Source organism: Parus major, chromosome 5 (genome assembly GCF_001522545.3).
Source record: "Parus major isolate Abel chromosome 5, Parus_major1.1, whole genome shotgun sequence".
NCBI lineage: Eukaryota > Metazoa > Chordata > Aves > Passeriformes > Paridae > Parus > Parus major.
This window is the reverse complement of record NC_031774.1, coordinates 29867293-29890766: the sequence shown is the minus strand read 5'-3', so window position 1 is coordinate 29890766 and position 23474 is coordinate 29867293. Positions and strand designations below refer to the sequence as shown.

The 23474-nt window shown below is 45.4% G+C and overlaps 1 protein-coding gene across 4 annotated transcripts; it reads right to left on the bottom strand.

Moving 5' to 3' along the window:
* Positions 1 to 23468, bottom strand: BMF (Bcl2 modifying factor). Of its 4 annotated transcripts, none has more exons than XM_015631617.1 (5): positions 23377 to 23468; positions 21895 to 22059; positions 20642 to 20962; positions 19528 to 19691; positions 1 to 6143 (listed from the first exon to the last, which is right to left on the bottom strand). In XM_015631617.1, exons 3-5 carry the CDS (start codon positions 20955 to 20957, stop codon positions 6042 to 6044), a joined length of 582 nt encoding a protein of 193 aa, XP_015487103.1. In that variant the 5' UTR covers positions 20958 to 20962; positions 21895 to 22059; positions 23377 to 23468; the 3' UTR covers positions 1 to 6041. The 4 variants fall into 4 exon arrangements, with proteins under 4 accessions (XP_015487103.1, XP_015487105.1, XP_015487104.1 ...); XM_015631619.1 differs by having other exon boundaries at positions 20642 to 20866; XM_015631618.1 differs by lacking the exon at positions 21895 to 22059.
* Between the last annotated feature and the right edge of the window lie 6 nt (positions 23469 to 23474).

Below are 23474 nucleotides of genomic sequence, written 5' to 3'. Positions count from 1 at the left end.
CAAATTTAACAATTTTATTAAAAATTGTACCAGTTATTAGAAAAAAAAATCCAAGTATTAAAGTATTAAAAAGCACCAAAGAAGAAAGCACAAAGCAAATATACTGCACAGATACAAAAAAGGAGCTCTGCCCAGTCACCATTGGTACAGGCAGGAGTCCTGGAGGCACACAACCAGGATAAAGAAAATGCTACATTCTCACTGGGTCTCAGTCCATGGCAAAGGAGGTGTGTGCACTTCAGGACTAATCCAGACAGAAATCTCACAGGAGAGCATTGGGTTTACTTCTGCAGCAGGACAGCATCATACTCTGGTGACAATCAGAAGTCATGGGGAAACCCTCCACTGAGAGGAAGTTTATTAAGTACATTGCAAATTTTAGCTCATCTTACCCTTTTTATTTTCAAGATGAACAACTTCATTGTTGGTTTATTTTTTGGTTTTTTTGGTTTTTTTTTTTAATACCCCACTGAAGAACAGTCATGCAGGAAGCAGGGGGGGAAGAAGGAGAAGAAAATGTGAATCCATATTTCACAGTATTCTCATCAATGAAATTCACCTAGAAACATGGGAGACTCTACTACATACCATGGAAGAGAATAGAAGAGAGCCATGATTATTTTAACCAAAAAACCCCAACATCTACATACCCAAACTCAAATTTAGTGGAAGGATTTTCAAATGACCCAGTGGAAACAGACATACATATCCTGTGGGTTGCTTTAAAATTTCCCTTTTACAAGCCTAACTTCTGACATGTATTTGAGGATATACTGACAATGTTGTCCTTCCATCACACCAATCCCTCCCCCTTTTGTCATCAAATACTCCTTTCAGGATAGTCTCATCTAAAACTGAGTTGAGGAATCTGTGATGATGCTCTCCTGGAGCCATGTCCACAAACTGGGGAGACTCCTTTAGATTTAAGAATAACTTTATACATGCAAAATTTCCATAATAGATTTTAAAAACAGTTTAACAATCTACCCTTCCCACCCCTCTGTCCCCCAAAGGCAGCAAAAAGTCTGAAGACAGAACTGAAACATGGCTTTAAAAAACAGCCCACAGACATTAGGTTTCGCTTCCCAGAAACCAACTTCCAGCATGGGATTCGTAGGAAGAGACCCTCCTTTCTGTGGCTAAGGGGGAAGGTGAGGCACATGGAAGAAAGAAGGGGTAGGGGATGTCAGACTGCATTCAGTTCAAGAACACACACACACACACCCACTCACACACACACACACAATTACATTCCAGTGCATTTGATGTGTTTGGTCTTTTCTGCTTTTCCTGGTGGAGAAGAGCTGAGCTGTGTAACACCTGTGTGAACACATGCAAACCAAAGAAACAGAGACCACTGAAGTCTTTAGGAACTGTAAAAGATTGTCATAGGATCTTTTATCAATTCCTTGAGGTATTTCTTCTTGCTAAAACAATCAAAGGCAACAGGTAGGCATTTTTGCAAATGATCACAAATGCCAGTTTGAAAGACAGACTCTTTTGAAAGACACTATTAAAACCTTTGTTGTCAAATTATGCTAATACTCAACAGTGCTTGGTTCATGGGCAGACCTCCCATTAATATGAACCAGCATTCCATGGTTCTCTTATTTATGATTCTGCAGTAAATATTGCTGCTAAAACAAGGCAAGACCTCCACAAATATGCATTCTTGTTTGATTCTAGCACATATGCTGAGTGCTTTCCCTATTTTTCCCTTTAAAAATACCCTCAATATCACACCACTCAGCATGTCACCATTCCCACAGCTTCAGCAGAGATATGGGTCAGGACCAGCAGCAGAAGGGTGGAATTCATTGTACAGTTGACAGGGTCACATTGTAATAACTGCCTCAAGTAATTTTGCTTTTTCTTAAAAAAAAAAAAAAACACAAACAAGCAAACCAACCTTTCTTCCTAGTCTACTAATGGTCAGGATCTGCTGTTTCCCAGAAGAGTAACAAGTGCCACACCAAATGAAGTTCCACCCTTGGGTACAGCTCCAGTGACTGCTATGGAGCAACTACAGGACTGTAGTAACTTCACATATACACACTGCCTATACCTTTAATCCAGGCTTAGGGGACAAAATAAACAGCCAGTAAAAAGATGTCTTTGCAATCACCCTTTCTACACCAAGACTGGGTTCCTCACCTCTTATTTCCTTGCTGATACACAGCTTCAAAACAAAGGCCGACAAGGAAGTTTCTTTCAGGACTCCTCAAACAAGAGTTTAACCAACAAATATTTAGTAACAAGCTATTTAAACTGAAATATGTGATCAGTTATGCAGGAATTCAATGCTACCAGGGAACATCAGCACCTTGAGGGAAGGCTGCAGCCCTACACAGATCCAGCAGCAGCCCTTTCCATGCAATTTCATCCTCTTCCCTGCCTTTTTTGTGTCCTATTTGCAGCAGTTTGCAACTATCCCTGGGCAGTCACTTTGTGATTACTGGCTCAGCTTTCAAGAATTGCAGGAAACAAAAGTAAAGCTAACTATTCCCTACTAGCACCAGGCTTGCTGGATCCTAGGATGGGTAGGTTACAAGGTATTCAAAAGAGTAGGAGGCTGGGGAGGAGGAAGAGCTCCATTCCTCAAGGAAGGACAGTTGAGTTCTGAAGCCCTTTCAGAGATCTGGGGAAGGCAAGCAAGATATTTAAAGGCTGCTGGCACCATCAACAACAGCAGCTCAAGTTTTTCTTAAGAACTGCGCATTAAAAACAGGAATTTGTTCTAGGAGAAAGATCCAGCTCTTCTTTCTAAATTGTTAGACTCTAGTTTTACAGCAGAGAGAGAAAGAGTGTCCCATTCTTTATACCAGAACAAACTCATATCTAAAAACCTGAGCACAACCCTTCAGCAACAGGACTTAAACCCTGTTCTTTGGAACCGTTTCTCCAAACAACTGACCTATGTCCCTGGCCACATAGTAGCCCTGGTAGCTACTCTGAGGGCAAGATCTCCCCAGCAGGCATTCAAGGGGCCTTACAAGCACAGAATAGGTGACACATACATGAGTGCTGTGCATCCATGTGTTTGCTGATAAATGTGTGAAACCTTCCCACTATATTCCCAGGTAGGTGAAACTTTAAGTATGAAGTAGTTGCTTTTCCCTAAGCAAATAACCAGCTTGCCCCTCCAAATCTACATGAAGCAAAGTAATACTTTTGGGTTGACAGAGCATATTTCCTTTCTCTGAGATACGCAGATATGGAATATAATTAAAATATATTATCAGTGGTTGTAAATCTCTGGCACCAGTAACCAACATGCATATTGCAGGAAGTCAGCCTTTGTCTAGCATTAGCTCTACGTCTCCAAGGAAGTATTGTTGTTCAAGAAGGTTTTGAGACCCTGGCATGACCAATTTTGATAAGTCTCTTGTTGCAGTGGGAAATATGGACTGGCAAAGATGTGTCTTTCCCTGAGCCAAATGACTTTATTGAGGCCAGCAGGCCGACTGAGGAACCATTTCAGGTACTTGTTTCTCCATGTTAAGAAGAGTCTCGTCCTAGATAAGTTGGTCGGGTCTTAACACTAGAAAGTGGCATTACCAGACTTATCTTCCCAGCTTGTGCGTCCAGAGGACGGGCCTTATTCGCCTGTTTGGCCGTCAAGTCAGGGCAGAGGGAAAGAGGAAAGCTGACAATGGTTTTTAAATGTCAGAAGCAGTTGCTGAATTTTTTGTAGTTTGCAGAGCTGTTATGATGTAGCATTGACTGTTCCTGATAAAAAGGTCCTGGAAAGCAGAGGGAAATGCAAGCATCACATCCAAGGGCATGCCATACAGGGAGGCATCATTGCTGCCTTGCTTCCTGAGCCTCCACACTTCCACTTCTGCCTCTTAAAGAGCTTCTTATTTAAGAGTTCTCTCCTTAACATTTGGCTTTACAGTTCAGTCTGTGCTTGCACTACACCTTGGGCTTTCCCCACCATTTAAGTCCTCTTTCTCCAACGGCCAGCGCTTACATCAAGCAGACTGCGCAAAGCAAAGGATGGAAAGCCTCGTCTCTGGCAGCATGGGCAGAGAGCAGCTCCCATCCTGCTGCAGCATAGTCAGCAACAGCTATCCCTTAGATTACTCTGGGTAACTCTGTAGTGCACATGCTTAAAGAAACAACACAAAACCAAAAACAATCCACCCTCCTAAAAAAAACCTCCCACCTCCCCCTCCATAAAACCCACCCCCAAAAATATTACTTGAGATTCATTTATATGAATTATTAACCATCATGGACAAACATATTACTCTAGCTCTAGCTAGAAAAATAACACAAAGGGAGAAAAAAAACTTTTTTCTCATAAACTCTCTCCTTATGTTTAAAGAGAGTGACTGTGAATACATGAGGGTGAAAAAGGTTTGGGAACCTCTTTCAGGGAGCTAAAGTACATTCTGCCACAGCAGAGCAGGATGAAAATCAGAGAGAATGGGGCTGGAAGAAAGCAAGAAGGTCCAAAATTAACTCTGTTCAGCAAACTGTCACCAGACACTACAGTGCAATGATGAGATTACACAAATACCAGAGAAAGGAGGAATTAGAGACAAATACGCAAAGAGGGGTGGAGAAGGAAAGCATATGTGCAAGTAAACTACTCTTCCATACAGTAATGCGTATTTTTCAGAGTGGATCAAGAGCAGAAGAATTTCTCAACACCTGCAGCTGTAGTTTCTAACACAACTGAAGAGCAATTCTCTGGACAGCTCTTCCTCATGCTGGTTGCATCATTTGAGACTTACAACAAGGTGCAGTGGCAATATGGAAATTTCCAGAAAAAATAATAAGGTCTGTATTGCTTCTCTGTTCATGTTTTACCCTAGTTGTCACTGGGTCTGTGAACTAAGCATATTTAAGGCTACAGAGAAGTAGCCATTAATATTTAAGGCTACTTCCTTTTGGTAGGGTAGTTTCCCTGTGCTGGTCCAATAGTGTCAGCCATACGGACAAACCTCTGAGTGCATACAGACTGGGAACTGATAGACCTCCCTTGAAATACCATTACTGCTGCTAGTCAGTATATGCTCACAACAGCCTCCAAACACTATGCACTAGAGTAATGGACAGACTGCTTGTACAGTGTACATATCAGACCAGATGCTAATTAATTTCCCTGTCAAATCCTGAAGCAAAATTATCGGATGCCTGGGATCTAAGCGTTCCTGACCAACCACATTATAGTAAGAGAAAAGAAAACCAAAATAAAATAAACATCCATCACAAAGCTACTAAAAACATATACATTAGCATTGTAGAAGAATGACACTTATGCCATATTCCATGGGGTTTGGCTTTCTGCTGGCTCATGGGCACTGAGAACACTGAACTGAAAGCAGGCAGTGGCAGAAACTAATAGCCACCAGCAACCCCAAGACAGTTTCTTTTTCAGACTGTTCTACTGATTTTTTTTTATTTTTTTTTTGATGGCAATGACAAAGAACAACTTGTGAGAGAGCTGCAAGTGGTACCCAATGGAATGGCTGAAGAGGTCAGATTTCTTTGTGATTTTCTCTCACACAGGGTGCAATGAAATAAACAGTAACCAATGAATAAAAGAAGTAACCTGATGGTTCCAAGCTACATGAATATTTTTCATTGCTAAAAATGTGGAGGAATTGAGCATCTCTGTTCTGGAAGATACCCGAAGTATTTTTAGTCATCAATCCCAGGCATCATTTTTAACTAGCAACCAAAATGACGCTCCTGCACTCTACCATCCACTACTACCCAGGGCAGAGGAAGCCTTCAGTCTAATACCTGCCTCCCTTGCACAGAGGTCACCGGTGCGGGGAGCCAGCAGCAAGCTTTACCAAACACACCCACATTCTGGCTTTCCTTCAACAGTGTTGGACAAGAGCTCCCTGCCTCGCGAGGCAGGCAGCAGCAAAGAAGAGTCCATAAAGACACCCAAACTTGAAGACGAGTATCAGAAAGTCAGAGTCCTCACATCCGGCCGGCGGTGTGCAACGTCTCGCCCCCGAACCAGTGTTTGTTCAGTGCTCCCTGCAGACTGGATGTGGCCTGAAACAGGCGGGCGAAGCTCACCTCTGCCCAGTGTGGTTCCTGTTCACCTCTGTGTTTAAGGCCAAGTTGTGTAGGAAGAGAAAAAGCTGCCACCACACTTGATTTCTGTTCTGCTGATGCTGTAGAGAAGAACAGTTAAAGCAAGGTTATTTATATTTCTAAAATTGCAACATACCACTTCTCTTTTCCAATAACAACTCAGTTACACTTTTCAAGAGCAGACACTTTAATCCCATCAGCATAACAAGGGGGTGCAGCAAGGGATGAGGGGAGAGAGGGAAATGATAAGTTCTCCAGAAATAATTGTAGCTCTAACATTACAAAAAGAAAAGAGCAGACCCTTTATGCATTGTGCACAAGAGGATTAAACTTTTTTTTTTGCTTGTAGGATTTCGCAGAGTTTAGCCAAGTGCTGTTTTTAATCAGATTGGCTTCTGAGCCTTTCAAAAGCCCCAGCTGCATGAACAAACAACCTTTTTTTTTTTTTTTTTTGAAAAAAAAAAGGCCCCCCTTCACCCCGAAAGTAAAAAAAAAGAAAAAAATATAACTGGTGATCCATCTGTAAGTGATTTGACACCGTGAAGGTCAAAGGGTTAATCTTCAATTTAAACCACACTGCTGAGACAGCAAAACTCTGATTTCATCTAGTACAAGAAAACACATTCGTGCACACACACACTCCCCCACCCTCCCCCCACCACATTTTCCTTCCCAGCATCTCCAAGATAATACTGCCCTTTTTATAGCCACTTTTGACAGTAAGCCATAAATAATCAGCCTTGGAGCCCTTTCCTACTGACTGGAGCCAATTAAACCTTAAGCAAGAACATACTTGAAAACACACAAAAAACCAAAACCAAGAGGTTATTTCAGGTCCCATTGTCAAGGAAGAAACATGGGAGTTGAGTTTCAGGGGGACACCAGACTACATAATGCAGCTTTGGGACAGGGATGCTGTTCCTCCTTTTGTTATATGTAATCACCCCTGCAAAAGTGGCTCCGATTATACCCCCACCTTCCTGCACTTTAATGGCATCTCATACAAACAGGTGGGTTTCTCTTTACATTGCCCAGTCTGGGATACTATTTCACCTCAATAACCGACCCTCTATTAGAAGTTAGTCTTCGTTTTCCCATCCAGAATTCCATATTTGCTAAGCAGGCATGATCACTTCTGGAAAACAAAACAAACCAGCCCAGATCTCCACCCCCTAACCCCCTCCCCAATCCCCAGCAGACAAGGAAACAGAAGACTGGCTTCCCACAACTTTGCCTCAGTACACAGGAGTTCATAAAAGAGCACTGAAGCACATTATATGAACAAGATGTTTCAACTCAGATTAGCCCAACAGGGCAGAACAACACAGTTGCAAGGCAATTTTTACATAATCACAAATAAGAGAGTTGCAACTGGAGTTGGAGTATTGGAGATGTGTCAATAGACAGCTCTTCAAAGCCCTTCCAGATAGCCATTAAATTATGCTCATATTCCAGTGTGAGCAGAAATCTGTGCCATTTGAATCACAAGCACACACCAAACAGGCTCCCAGAAAACCTGTGTTCATCTTGCATCTCAGCAGTGGGTCGTTATTCTTGCCCTCAAGACTTAACAAGAAGAAGAAACGGACTTGGAAGAGTTCACATAGATCCCACCACGCATTTCAAGCGCGCTATGTTTGTAGCATAACCTGTTTGCAGTGGCTCTACAGCCTGCTATTATTTATTTCAAAGTAACTAGTCCTGGCTTCAGGCCTTACTGATTGAACAGGGATTGCGAGGTTTACAGGTGAAAACAATCTTTTATAAACTGTCCTGTAGGGCTGCATTAAAAACCACTAATTTTGTCTCAAAAACCAAGGTGGTTTTTGTTTTGTTAATCGCATCTCAGGTTTGCCCTTCCTCATCAAACTCCAGAGATTCTTCTTACCCTCCTCCATACAGCCACACTTCTAAAACTGCTCAAACATGCACAGGGAGCACAATGTCCCCTGTGACATCTAGATACCATGCTTTTATCAAGCTATTACAACGTAGCCAGATTCCTTAACCAGAGATCTTTGGGAAAGACATCAATGAAGTGGCATGCAAGAACAAAGTCGTCTCCTGAAGTTTCCATGAGCAAGGAACTATCATAAGACAGCATAGTGGACAAACATATTGCAGATGCTCTGAAGACAATCTGCTTTGTTAGATTATTTTATTCTATTGGCAGCCAAGAGGGTAAAAAAATTTCTTATAGAGATTTATTAAGGGAAATGCAAAAGGATGTTTAAAAATTGGTACAGAAATCCTAAGCTTGATATATGTCTCAGCTTTATTGGTGGACCCTCTCTAATGGAAACACTCATGAAATTCTACAAAGTGGGTTAATCTGGGGGCACACAAGAGGAGTGCTGATCTAGCATGTACAGCTTTACTATTTGACACTGTTGGGAGGATAAACACATGTAAGAACCAGCATATTTATGTCCTCCTTCATGTAGGAAGCTGCTTTGTGCTTCTCATACAATTACAGGTTTCTAATTATTCTGGCTCCTCAAGTTTTATACCTCACCTCAGGAGAAAAGGATTACCTGCTCTTTCCAGTGATAGGCAAAGGAGGCCATGCTCTGAAAAAAAACAGTGGAAGAACTGAGCTCATATGCCTCTTTTTTTATAAGGGAGGAACCTTTTGAGGAAGGCATTGGGTTTTGGTTTTATTTGATAAATAAGAGTTTTAGAGCTGTACTTTATGATGGTTTACAAGCCTGTAAGAGAATCGGTGGGATGTGACAAGGCAAATAATCTAAGAAGAAAGAAAGAAAAATTCTAAAATGTATTTTAGTTTATATTCTATTGTGTTTATTTCACTGTTCCTTGAAGTCACTTTTTGGAACAGCACTTTTGTCCTTTTCCAATTAAAATTGTTTCCCATATTTACCTAATACACTCAAGGAGATCGCCATGCAGAATAGGAAATATTTTATCCTTGGTTCCCCTTGCTTATAAGAAGCATAACATCTCCAATAACTTTTTTAGGAATGTTGATACCATTTTTGTTTTGAAGTAAAAAAATAGAGCACTATGTTGAGGGCAGCTTTCCAGGTTTTATTCCTAGACCTTGGACTTGCTTGTATTTCCCTAGGTCTGTATTCAGGCAGCACTTTGTTCCATGGTAGCGTGGTCCCACACACACTTTCACTGGCCCACGTACTGGAGCAGCCCACTCACACTGTCCTCTCCCCACAGCAGTGCTGGAAAGTGAACTAGAGCAGCACAGTGATCAAGGCCAGACCTAATCTGATAAAGAAGTTGCCCTTACTGTTTAACAGGTCATCCTAAACTATCTGATCCATGGTATCGTGTAGTCAGACTGATGCTTGTGCCAGGACAACAGAAAGATGATGACCTGTGAAGAGGAACAAGCTGGGACTACCTGCTTCAGCAGCAAGTCTGTCTAATGGGGTTTGGAGTTAGAACTTCACTTCTTGGCTGATCTGCTTTCTGTGGCACTAATTCAGCATGGGAAAAGAGCCATGGAACAGAATGGCAGATAATATTTGCAGTAAACAACTTATGGAAATAACTAAAAAATGTCCTTTTCACAAGTTTCTCTGACTTTTTCCCCATATATGCTTCAGCCAAGACCAAAATTCTTAAATACTTCAAGACTGAGGAGGTCTTGGTGCGGTATAATTTAGCTGTTAGGATGGACAGAAAACCCAGAAGAGTGATTCCACAAATTAGGCATATATACATATATATATATATATGTGTGTGTGTGTGTATGTATGTATATATGTAAATATATATATATAATTTTTTTAATGTGATATGTTTTGAAACATTTTTCTAAGATTCGTAACTATTGCAACACTGGTGTATAATTTCCCTAAGCTTCACCAGGCTGATTTGCCCTTTATCAAAATAACTCAATCCTCAGAGTCACTACTCCACAAAAATACCAGGGATGAACACTTTGCCACCTCCATGTGGGAGCAAAAAAATAACCCTTCTGAGGCTTCCTTCCCAAGAAGGAAAGAAGTCCCTTTTGCCCTCTATACTAACTGTAACTAAAGAAGAGTAGACTTGTGAATACAGTAAGTCAACACAAAGCTGGAAACACATAAAACCATTTCCTATTGCAGCTGCTGCTTTTTAAAGGGGATATCCTTAAGAGACTGTCTGTCTGAAATGCTAGCATGAATGCTTCAATGAGTCACAAGGAAAGGCCATTTTACAGGAAAAGTGTCCTCTGCAGCAGCACTACATTAGTGAAGCCTCTTCCATGAACTGCTGAACCAAAAGCCAGACTCCTTGTAAACAAACACACAAAAAAAAACCATGCAAGACTTTTACTGGAAGCAAATGAAAGAGGAACATGACTGACCCGACACTTATTCCTTCCCCATAATTAATTCCTAATACATGTTTCACACTGTAAGCATGCAGATACGTATCTGGCAAATAACACCCCAGACGTCAAAACCTTTTGTACTCCTACCAAGCCCTTGCACAGGGTGATCAAAGGGAAGATCAGGACAAGTGATGCACGTTCAAAGAAAATACTGTCCCTTTGACACAGCTCCTTGACTCCATGAGCATAAATGTTTAACAGATTAATAAGACTAATTTTTACATTTGATATACATGAGCCATTATCATCCCTGTTTAAAAAAGTAAATATGCTTGTCATAAACACATGTTTTATGTGGGTCTGTCTGGTGCACTCTGTCTATCCTATTGATCTCATGGGCAGCTTCTAACTTTGCTTTATAGCTTCCAGACAATTAAAGGCCATATTCTGACCCCATCTTAACTAGAAGGATTAATATGGCCCTCAATGGTGCTGTGAGAGCAAAAGAATAATAATGGCATATGTCTACATAAAAACATTATTCTTCCTTTAATGACTAATACAAGTATTAGCAACAAGTTGTTGGGATTGTATTTATTCACTGAATACAAAAATACTTGCACACCGGGAGCAGTTGCTGACTCATCACTGAAGGCTGTTTTGGCTGCCAGGTGGCTGGAGGCATATATTGTGCTACCACAAAATATGCTTTAGCTTAGAAAGACTAGAAAGTCACAGTCCCCAAGGCAACAGAGGTTACAGAAGGTGTCCCCTACTGGAGGGAAATGCAGGCCATTGGAAGTCAAATACAAATCTTTCCAGCTGTGATTCCTAATGACCAAAGTATAATGCATGTGTAGAACCAGCAGAGAAAAAAATGAGGCAGTAACATAGGGAAAAATGAAAGAGGAGCTCAGCCACATGATTTCTCATAGTGACACAATAAAGAGGATGAGAGACCTTCCTCAGTAAACTCCATCCTTCTGTCTTGCAGCGACTCTTATGTGGGACTAAACCCGTAGTAAAAGGAGGTGTCATCTCAAGTATTGCTTCCTTTCTCGTGAGCCTCCATCAGGCTTCCCAACAAGATAAGCAGCACGTGTGTTTATGGAAAGAGGACAGCCAGCACTGGGAGAGCAGAGGGGATGCAGGGGACCCCCAGAACCCACCCATGGGCTGCCCAGCCTAAGCACAGCAGAGGGACTGAGGCGCTGGGCCTGAGCGGCAAACATCGACGGCTCTTGCCCCAGACCTGCTGCCGGCGCAGCTGCGCAGGTGAGCCCTTTCTCAACTCTCCTAGTTTAAAAACAAACACACAGCCACTCGCGCCTTCCTCCCCAGCGCGGGCAGGAAGGGGAAGCAGACAGCCGCCATGGCAACAGCCAGCTGACGGCAACCTGGGAAGGGCAACCACCGGCCACCGCGTTCCCAGGCCCCCGGCCTTCCCCTCCTTCCCCATCCCGAGGGGCACGCGAGCTTATTTTCCACAAACACGGTAAATAAAGATCCCGCGTTTCCACAGAGCCGCAGCTGACACCGCTCTGTACCTGTGGCCCGGGGTCCGGCACGGTTCACCCCCCTGCTCTGCGGATGTGGGTGTGTGAGGGGGCCGGAAGAGATGCTCAGGAGAGGCCACCCCACACCGCCCAGCCACGGCCGGCGGCTGCAAGAGTTTTTGACCCTTTTAAGGGTTTATTGACTGAACCTGCGTGTGATGGGGCAGAGCTGTCCCACAGCTCCCGGTGTTCATCGCCTGCCCTGCACGGGAGCCGCTGACCTGTGCTTGGCATCCATTCCTTCATCAGCAGAAGGGACGTGCTCCCAAAACTGCTCAGTGCTGCGGAGACCCCCCCTAGTGATTAAAGTCTGCCTCGGGGTTTGCTTAAAATAACACTTTAAAAGTTTTTACAGGAAAAATATCCTGGCGCGGGGGGGAAGGGGTGGGCGCGGGGCCGCCCGGCTGCGCGGGGAGGCGGCGGGAGGGCAGGTGCAGGGCTGGGGCCTGCGGGCAGCGCAAGCTCCCGTCAGCAGCGCCGATGAGTCACAGGCTAAATTTAGCGAGCGATATAAACACGGCCGCCGAGCGCAAACACCGCCCGGCCGGGCCCTCGCACGCACCGCCCGCTCCTCCTCGCCCGCCCGCCGGCTCCGCTGGCCCTCGGGGCTCCAGCCCCATTGCCAGCAGCCCCTCAGCTCTGCCTCCCATCACGAAAAACCCGACCGGGGCTAACAGGAGTTGCCTCGCTGCTTGTTTTTGGATCGCTATTTTTTCTGCCGTGGTCTGGTCCTCCGAGTGATTTCTTTTCAATTGGCAAGGCAGCTACTGAGGAGAAAGAAAGAAACAAACAAACAAACAAAGCAACATCCAAACGGAGACTGGGCAGGGCGCTCCTCCTCAGTGGCTTGAAACAAAGGAGAACTCTGCATTTGGGCACTTGCTTTCCTGCCTTTCCACCATAAAATTCAATTGAGTAAAATACAAACATGTACACTCGTCAGTGTAAATAATCAGTGCAAACATCTTATCATCCCCCTCAAAGACGGCACTATCTTAAAAAGATCAACCAACCTAGGAGGAGGACTGGAGGCAGAACAACTAGGTTCCTATCAGCAATCCTTGCATGATCTCAGTCAAGTTATAACCTGCATTTTCTACTCTCCCACAATAAAAGATAAGTGGGGTATTACCACAATTATTTCTTAATTGAAAAATAATTTCTCAGCTGTCACACTGCTACAAGCAGAAAGTATGTTACCGCTGTCACAATGCTGCCAGAGCTGAGAAAATCCAGAAGAACCTGTGAAGACTGAGGGGGTTGTACAGGAGAGACAGTAGCACTGAACACTGATGTTAGAAATACTGCAGAACAATTCACCTGCACTGCCTCAAAGAACTGTTTTATGCTCTTTATTGTGGGCAGTCTTGGTCTTTTGAGGTTGTGACCCCACAGCCTCACAACAGTCCCATGTCCGGCAGGATTCATGGCACACCGTTGCACAGAGCTTGCATGGCTCTCCTGCCACCCAGCTCCCTTATTCTCTGCCCTCTTTCTCTACCAGAGCTAAGCAGGAAGTTTTGCTTTTTAACATTATCCCCTATTTTAAGCAGGAACATACATGTGATATATTTAAATCTTCTGTCAGCTGAAAGCATAGACAAGGCTAGAAGTTTTGTGGTTTTCATTAAACTGATACACAACGATTGCATGTGACTTGCATCAAGAGTTTGTATAGCCCAGCCTCCAGCAGCAGCCTTACATGGCTGCCTGAGGAAAAGGTAAGGGCAAGTACATGCAGTGTCTTCCACTAGTACTCTCTTTCAGCATCTAACTAGTTTGAGCTTAGGACTTCCTGAGTCAGATCTGGTTTCTGTTTATTTAATGTCTGTTTCAATGGCCATAAACTTGTCTCAATTCCCCTTGAACCCAGATAAAGCACTGGGGTGCACAATATGCCTTGACAAGGAGCTCCACAGCTTTCACCTGTTGCATGAAAAATGACCTCATTTACTTTGAGCTGGCTCCCACTAGTTTGACTTGATTTTGCCTAGTTCTTGTACTGGGAGACATTAGTCTAGTCATCTCCTTCATGCCACTTTTGATTTCTATATAACATTGCTTCCCTCTTAGTTTATCTTTTTCTAGGCTTAGCAGTCCTAGCCTTTCCATTTTTTCATATGGAAGTTCTATTGTCCATCTAGCCCTTCTCTGAACCTGTTCCAGTTCTGTTGCATCATTTTTGGACGAAGAAAACCAGAACTTCATGTAACATTCAAGATATGGTAGAAACACGAATTTATACAATGGCATAATTATGTTCTTGTTCTCAGTTTCTTAACATACCGTAGAATACCATGTCAGATTAGATGTGAAATGGTCCAGCAAATTTCTGTTAACCTACATGTCAAGTAAGCAGCTCCGTGGGCAGCAGGATTTCAGAACAGGTGCTAGGCAAGGGGGGCAGCAGGTTGTTGTGCCATTTGTATGCATGGGTTACTTACACTTCCAAGCCCACCTCTTCCTTCATTGTCATTTGTCAAAATTAAAATAATTTTAAAAAATAAAAAAAAATCTAATAACATTAAGCAAAAAACTGACTCCATTTCCTCATATCAAATTTCTGACTCCACTGACCATAAGAATGGCCCCCTCCTTTCCTCAAGCCTAGGATTCCGATTCCATAGCCCAGAAAGAACTTTGTTTTACATCTCAGTTTTTCCAAACTCACACCCACCCTACTCCCTGCCCTTTAAACTAGGGTTACTCACTTCAGGAGTCTCTCCTCCACCATGCTTGTGAATCCTCAGCTGGAGATTCAAGTCCTGCACCAATGGGCAATGCACAGAAAGCAGAGCTGAAGAGGTGACCCACTGCTGTGCATAGCAGCAGCAAGGGCCAGCCAGCAGGGAAGCTGAAACGCACTGACCTACTCAGGAAACAGAGGAACAAAAACACGTACCCCAGGTCTCAAAGGGACTGTAGGCACAAGTGATGTATGGAGCTGCTGGTGCTACTGGCTGAGCTGCAGGACAGTCTGAGTTTCTGCATTACTATTAGGAACCTTTTCTGAACATTTTTGCTAAAATATAAGGTCATCATAAGGAACAGATTCCTGCAAACAATTCCAGTGTAAAAAAAGCAACTGTTAAAAATGCCCTGAATGTCCTTTATAATGAAAAAAGCCTGATGGAGTTTGGCATAAATGATGCACATGTAGTACTGTGCACCCATTCTCTCACACCGATACATTTCCGACAAGCGATGCAGGCTCCCTGTTGCATAAGAAGAAGTGTCTCAGAGGAGGCCTTGATAACTCTCATGAGAGACAGAGAGGAAAAAGTATGCAAAACATAACACGTTTCACTTTCAAAGGAAAATAACATTTCCTCCTGGACATTTTCAGTGTCATTAGATTGAGGCAAACAGGTACACGCCTAGCTGTCTGCCCACAGCCAGTGTGGATGCAGGCATTTGTGTTCTATGGGCTGCTGAACCCTGTTGCAGTGATGGCAAGACTTACTTGCTGAACCAACTGGGGAATTTAGAGAAACAAAGTTTTCTATAGCTAGATCTGCAGAGGCTTTTTGAGCATGGTCAGCATATCTAAATCAACTGCAGGATTCCTGATGTGTTGGAAAGGGACTTTGTTGTTGTTTGTAATGCACTTATTTACTCAAGAAAGCTCAGCTCTGATTCAGCATCTGGTTCTCATTGAGGCTCAGCTTTTTTTAAACTGAGCTTTCCAGATGGGTTGACTGAAGCACAAGGAGGTCAAGAGACTCGTCTGAGGTCATACAGCAAGTCAGTGGCTCTGCTTGGATCTTAGCCCAGAACTGTTCAAGGCTACCACTCCTTGGCTCTTAAAGAGACAATTTTATCCCCTGTGAAGTGATCTTATCTCCATGAAGAAGAAATATGATAAAAGCAGTCCCCTCAATGCTGCAGCCCACTTAAAAAAAGAGTTATTTTATTTGGAAAAAGCTATAGCATTCCAGTGTCTCATTGGAGCCCACCAAACTGAAGGGGTGTGATACTGATATACAGTGTCATCCACCCCACCCTGTGTAACCCTGTGCTCCTCTGGGGCAGCTTTATGCTGCTGCCACCGCCATCCCTGGTTGTGTACTCGCATCCCATCTAACAGCTCCTCATGTCATGAAATACACTCTCCATTCACCACAGGTCAAAGCCCCTCCTCAAGGCAAGGAAACCCAAATGCAGTCAGGACCTGAAGCAGAGCCCAAGCACTTGTTGCCACAGCCTGGACATGTGCAGTGTGGGAAGCACATCCCAGCCAACCAACCAGCAGGTCTCCTAAGCTCAGCTCTGTTCCCCATAACCTCAGGGCACACTCTTGAAGCTCTGCCACAGGCTGGGCTACCGCAGCAGTTCATGGATTCCATAGCAAAGGCACGCTTGCTACCAAGGAGGAGGTGGCAGGTACTAGCTTCTCTTGCAGAAAACATGGCTTGGCTCTGCCTTTGTTTTCCAGGGGCAGGGTGAAAAAAATAAAATGAGGACGTTTGCCAGAAGCTACACAGCCTCAATCAAGAAGGCGACAATAAAGAACTCAAGAAAACATGCATGGGTCTCATCTCTGTAATTCTGCAGAGCCCTTGCAATCTAGATCAACCTGTAGTAGGCTCTGCTACCTAGGAACACAGAGCATTGCTCATGTCTTCTTACAAGAAATTCAGCATCTTAAGGAAATGAAATGCATGGAGTTCTAGGGAATGCTGTGGTGTTGCTCTAGCACTGTTCTAAGGATGAAATACCAGGATTTAAATTACTGATTTCTGTTTAACATATTAATAGGAAATGAAACTCTGAAAGTGGTGTTCATGCCAAAAGCAAGCATAGGTGCGGCCAATTTTCTTATTCTTACTAGATGCATACCCAAAAATCTTTTGTATAGCCAACAACCACAGAATAAATACCATTTATCTCCAGAAGCCCAGAGAAGAGATAACAGTGACTCTCCAGGGTTCACAGTGTGAGATGGGGTTAGACCATGCGTGCAGCTGAATCCAATGACAACTCAGTGATGTCAGCCTCAGCAGCAATTGCCTGCTCAGTTTCTCTCCCAGCCAGGGATGTACATAAACCAGCAGCCTTTGTGTCAACTCAGCCTCGCTGCTGCAGCAGCAGAATGGGGGCCATACCTGAACTGCTGGAGAGTCTCACAGAGCGCAAGAACCATGAGAAGGCAGCTCTTGAGACAGCTGGATGCACCATTCCAATGCTAAAAGCCTTTCCTAACTTCCAATGAAAGGGCACATACATTTTCTTTTCACAGGTTCACAGATAAATGTTTTGTAGGCTCTGAAAACAGGCACAGCTTCTTGAAAACCAACCTTGCTCTCTCTCAGGACTTCACAAGACCACACTGGTGTGACTAACTTTGTGGAATTCTAAATCTGATTCAAGACACCACTCTGGAAAGTTGGTTTTGACCAAATGCTTGAGACAAGCTGGAATGGGCTTTCCAAGTCAGGGATTAGTTTCACAGCAAGATAAACGACAGCCCAGTTTTCCATGCCTCAGAGACTGTCCCTTCCAAACCACAGCACATTGTGAGCTGCTCACGTGTCTCCAGGGGCAGACCGTCTGCTTCTGCAGCAAGGGGCTGGGCAGTCATTGCACATAGGACAGAGGGGGTTCTCCACAGGGGATTCATGCCAAAAGCCAAAGGAAATCCTCCATGCAGGACTGGGAGGGAAGGGATTGGGCACGACAACAAAACACTCCACAGGGAACAGTGCTTTGGACACCAATATGTGGCTCAATACTCAGTTTCCCTGACAAACAAGAAAGAATCCCTTAGCAGGTCCAAATGCCAAAGCCTATCCCAGGGTCAGGCTGTGGATAACCACTGGCTGAACTACTCTGTCCTCGGGTTAAGTTTTCGAGTTGGTTTGGGTTTTGGTATTTTTTTTTACCCGTTTTGTTTTCAAATTGAAATGGCTGAAGGCCCCCGCTCCCGTCCTTTACAACTTGTTGCTGTTCCAGTTCAAACAAAGAGCGCGGAGCCCCTCCTCTGGCGGGCCCCGGGGGCCGGGCCGGGCCGCGCCGCCCAGCACAGCCGGACGCCTTTGTTTACTACGGCTCCACACGCCAGGCTGGCCGCCGGCCGGGGCTGCGGGGCCGGCCGGGCACCGGGGCTGCGGGGCGGGCCGGGGCTGCGGGGCTGGCCGGGCACCGGGGGCCCGGCCCCACCTGCCCCACTGGGGCCGGGGCGGGTGGGCGCTCCCTGGACGCGTTTCCAAGGCACGGGCATCAGATAGGGACACTCCCCCGAGTTGAAAGGGGTCAAGTTACAACCAGTTCCACCAGTTCAGTGCAGGGCTCCTCTGCCAAGTTGGTTAAACCTTCCCTTTCCTGTGAGACAGCCTGGCGAAAGAGCGGGGCCTGCAGCTAACGCTGGCGAAAAGGCGCCACCGGGGAAAACCCCATTCAACCACAAACAACACATGTTAAAAAATCTCGTGGTAGCTCTTTATTCCTGCAGTTTGCTAAATGACATTCATAGCCCCATCTACATTTCTACAGGCTAATCTTCCTTTTCCTTCTTTAATCCTCCACCTATTAGGAGATGAGGGGTCCCAGAACTTCCTCATCTCTCAGATGACACAGAGAGAACCAAGCCTTTGCCCAGCCACAAGCCACACTGTCTGGCCAGGACAGAGATCTTCACTCACCTTTGAGAAGGGCTGCAAATGATCCCACTGTTAACAGAGGACAAACTCACTTGGAGTAAGATAAACTTTCTATCCCTTTTTGAAGTCAGCAACATTTCTTCATATATAAGCAGATGCACACCCTCCTTGTTGGGCTTGCATAGAAGTGGCAAACTGCTGCCTACTGCCAAGCCTCTGCCACCTCTGACCATCTGTGTTCGGGCTGAGATTTTTATCTCTACTCAAAGGGGAAGGAGAGCAAGGAAGAAAGAATCAAAGGTTCTGGGGGTAATAGTTATTTTGTTTCTTTGAACAGCAGTGTTTGGTTTTTGGTTGGTTTTTTTTTTTTAAGAAAACAAAATCAAGAATCTGGAGTGTGGTTTTCAGACCTGATGGCATCTCACAGCTGTCTTTTGTTGTGAGGAACTTAGTCACAAGTCTGAGACACCAGCTAGGACTGTCTGACCAGGAGCTGCTAGCAAGTCTAGTATGATCTAAATATTCTTTACAACATTACATAGAACTACGGTTAGACAACAAGGAGTGTCAGAACAGATTCCAGGCTTGTTATCTCCAAGATGAGGAGCTGACACAAGCCACTGATGGCTACATGTTCCACAGAAGAAAAGGTGCTGGTGGTGAGGAGAATGGAGAAGAGTAAAAGCTGTAGTAATAAAAAGCAAGAGGAAAAAGCCTCAAACCCCACTGCTGATGAGCTGGAAGAGCTGGAATAGCAGAAGCTAACACAGAAGAGCTCCCTTCCCATGCAGTAAATGCAATCCCTTACATTCTCCTCCCTCCACCTGCCAATCTTCAGGAAAAGCGAGCAATCTAGCATAAGCAAAACCCATCAAGATACTCCTGCCATTTTATCGCTGTGGGCAGTCTGCTGTGTTAAACAACAGCTCACTTAGCTGATGCCTGGAGCCAGTCTTCAGAGTGGCACTCTTGGACAGGTAAGCCCCCACCTTCCCCTCCAGAGACACCCTACCCTCTGTATGTGGAGCCGGTGGAACTGGTCGGCAATGCACTGCAACTTCCGTGCAATCTGCACCTCAGCACGTGCTTCCCGCTGACCTTCCTGAGGTTCCTCTTGGAGGTGAGGATCCAACACAAAACCAGCTGGAGGGACATGTAAACGGTAACCAGCACTCCCTACAAAACAGATCACAAGAGTCATTCTTCCAGTACAAAGATTATCTTTTCTACTCAGTACACTTCATGGAGGAAAGAGTTGCTCGTAATCCTAAATGTTTGACTTTTAAAGTCTAGTTCCTGAAGGCCAAACAATGACTGTGTACTGTAACACAGTGCAGTAGAAGATTTGCCCAGCTTCCAAATGAACTTATATTGATTAAGCAAAGCATTGTGTTGATTCCCATAGTCAAATGAGTGGCAGGATCTTAAAATTGATTCCTTTTGCTTGTTTACAGCTCAGCCAAATGCTGTGGTTTGGGGTTTTTTTACAGACAGCTTTGCAGTTTTACAGGATCTCTGCCTCAAGTTGTCTCCCCTCAAAGGTAGCAGTATCTTTTCTGTCAGTCTTTTCTCAGTTTTCTGTCATTTAGTGATCTTAGTGTTTTGAATTAAAGCTGAATTGGATACACAAAGCTGAGTGGTGACCCATCAGTTACTAGTAAAATACTGGATGGACATGGTACTTATTCAGCAACTTTTAACTCCAGTGAAGAGCCTAAAAAAGCTGTAACTTTTTGCATCTTCTCTCCATGGAAAACTTCTAGGAGTTTCCACTTCCTATGTGGATGAGACAGACCATTGGTAGTTAAAAAATGTAGGCAAATTGTAGAAATGAAGTACTGTGAATATTTAAACATCTAGCAGTAAAATCAAATATGATAGAATAAAGCCAAAAAGAGAGCAGGGAATATCAAAGACAGCAGAAGCAATGAGCAGGTGTTTGGTTCCTGCAGTGGATAAGCAAGGGCAAGAAAATACAAGTTGTCTTTCTTGAGGGAGTAGGACTAAAGCAAAATCATTTCAGTCCTTTAATAAAAAGCCCTAATGAAAGAGATCTTGCTTGATTGGGGAAGTGCTAAAGGGACAGTTTCTTTGCTGCAAAGCTAGTGACACTGGAGTGCTCTTACCATAGAAGAGTCTCCGTGGCTCTTCAGTGACTCCACAAGGCAACATAACATCCTGACTGGAAGAGGATGGGCTGAGTGTTTGAGTTGCCTTGTCCTGCTGCTCAGGATGCCTGATACCGGGACCACAGCAGTGTGTGAGGGGGAATAGTTGAAATCTCCCCAGAAGGCAGCTGTAGGACTGGTTCTGTGTGAAAAAGCCAGTTGCAGTCATCTCACCAGGCTGACCTGCAAGTCCAAAGTCATCAGAGTGAAACACGTCATCGTCCAGCCCATCCAGGCTAGAATAGTCCTCTTCCAGGTAGCTGGGGCGATCCATTGCTCCTGCAATAAAGGGACATTTGAGGAAACAGCTAAGACACAACAAGAATGTAGTTCAGGAGAGAATGCCTTCTGCTCCAACAATAAAACAATGGATTTTACACCACCTTCTCTCATCCCCACTTCCCAGAGTTGCCCATCTGAATGGACAGGAGAGGTGAGTGACCTGTGGTGAAAGTCAAGGCTTTGCAGAAAGTCCTCAGGTGCTGGGCCAGATAGAGACAAGCTTCACACATGTATAAGTCCACCCACAGCTCCAATTCTATACCTGCTCAAAAGTAGAGCGCCAACCCCCAACCTCAGCACATAGAAACAGAAAAGACATTTTAAAAAGCAACCCAAATTCTTCTAATAACCCCATGGCCAGTCAGCTTCTTTGGGGCCTGCTTTGCTTTGGCCTGCCATATTTGAACTTTACAGTATATCCCATTCACATTTTCCCATCTATTGCTTATTGATGAAGAAAAGCTCTTGTAATCACAATGCTGCAAGGCCAGATTTTTAAGAAACCCCAGTGGTTGCAAAACTTAAGAGGTGTCAAAGCCACTTCTGTGAAGCTCTCCATTACTTCTCCCTATGAAGGACAACTTTCCTTTCAACTTCTCATTTCTTTCCTCAACTCAACTTAAGATATGTCCCAAACTTGGCAATGTAGTCACTTCCTTATCCCTCTTACCCTCAAGCATACATGTGCTGTTAGTGCAATGGTTCATCCTACCACTAAAGAAAAACATGGCTGATGTCAGTGTTTAAAGCAGGATTTCTGTAGTTGCCACAGTAAACACTTCTGAGCTCTGTTGCAGAACAAAGCTGAACAAAGATGGTAGAGGGGGAAAACCCCCATAAACCCTAAATCACTATTTCAGAGCTCTTTGCAAACATAAAGCAATTAGAAGCAGTATTACCAAAAATGCCACAAGTCCCTTTACTGTTACCTGTGCATCTAACCCAATTGGAAGACAGACTCCTAAGAGATCCATCTCCAGGATTTCCACCCAGTTCCAAACAAGGCAGTGAAATTCAACTCTTCATGTCTCTTCCTTTGCTCTGGTTTGCGAAGCATTTAACAGAATGGAAGACTAGCAAGAGGAATTTCAGGCCTGAAGGAGACATTAATAATAATTTTATAAGGATGTGTTCAGCACTGCCCTTGGTGCTCCCATCTCCCCCCAGGTGAGCAACACTCAGGACACCAGCACGCTCCAGATAACAGGACCGAGCAAGAACTGTTTCTGCAGTGCTCTGGCTTAGGGGCACTATGGCTGTTTAAGTTGCTGCATCTCAGCAGATCACTCAACTGAGCCCCAAAGAAGTTTCTGCAGAGCAGAGCAGGTACCAGCCCCACAGCTGGATGCAGCTCTGCTGGATGACAACAGTGGCAGAGCACTTATAACATTCTCAGCTATGGCTTAAAGTAGCACAGAGAGGAGTTATGGGCCCCAAGAGGCAGGCATCTCCTTGCCAGCTCTTCTGCTGGATCGCAGTCACCTGACAGAGAGGCAGGCTGGAATGTATTTTGTCTTTGCAGTAAAGTTTGCCAGATCTCATCTGTCAGCTTCACTGGGACACGGGCATTCCTCAAGGAAAGTGCAGCAAAGGTACAAAGCAAACCCCGAACAAAAGAGGGTTTAGAGAGCAAGAAGTTTAACTCGACCTCCTGCAATACGGTCCGAACCTTTTGCAGAAGTCTTCAGAGAATGCCGAGGCAGCGCAAAGGCTATCTCGTCCTACAGCTCACTGGAACTCCTTCTACAACCTCCAGACGCAGCTCACGCTGGGAACCACAGACACCGGGCAGCTCGGGCTGCGGGTCTCTGCCCGGGCAGGCCCCGCGTCTCCGGTGCCGTGTCCTACCCACGGCGCTTCCTTCCACAAGCCAGCGGCGTCAGCCGCGGGCCGGGGCAGCCGCACGCCCGCGCTGACAGGCGGCGGGCCGGGCGCGGAGGGAGGGCTCAGCGCACACGTGCGTGCCAGCGTCCCAAAACAAAGCTGGCCGGCCTCGCTTCGCCACCGCCGGCCGCCTTTAACTCTTCCCCGCCCGGGCTCTAGCCCCGCAGATGTGCCCCCGGCCGAGAGGTTTAACGCGGCTCCTCCGGGCAGCGCCGTGGGACCAGACTCCCGAGCTCGGCGGGGCGGCCCGGGAGGGGCAGCGCTGGCTGTGGAATCAGCCATCGCCTACGTCTGCGAATCAGCTGCTTTCTCAGTGCCCACCGAGCTCATTCCTCGCCCGCACCCTCCCTCTTTCTTCCCGCTCCCCAGCAGGCGCAGGACTCCGGGCAGGACCATCCAGGCCGGGGCTGCGCCGAGCCGAACCCCCTTCTCTGTCACGATCGTACCCGGCCTCGGCACCGCCCTTACCGGCGACCTGCCTCAGAGCGGCCGGTCCCCAGCGGCGAAGGCGCTTCCCGGGCACTCACCGACAACCGGGACGGGCGTCCCTCGGGGACGGGGCGTCCCGGCAGGAGCCGCCGCCACCGCCGCCTCCGCACCGCCAAACTGCGGCCGGCGCCGGCGG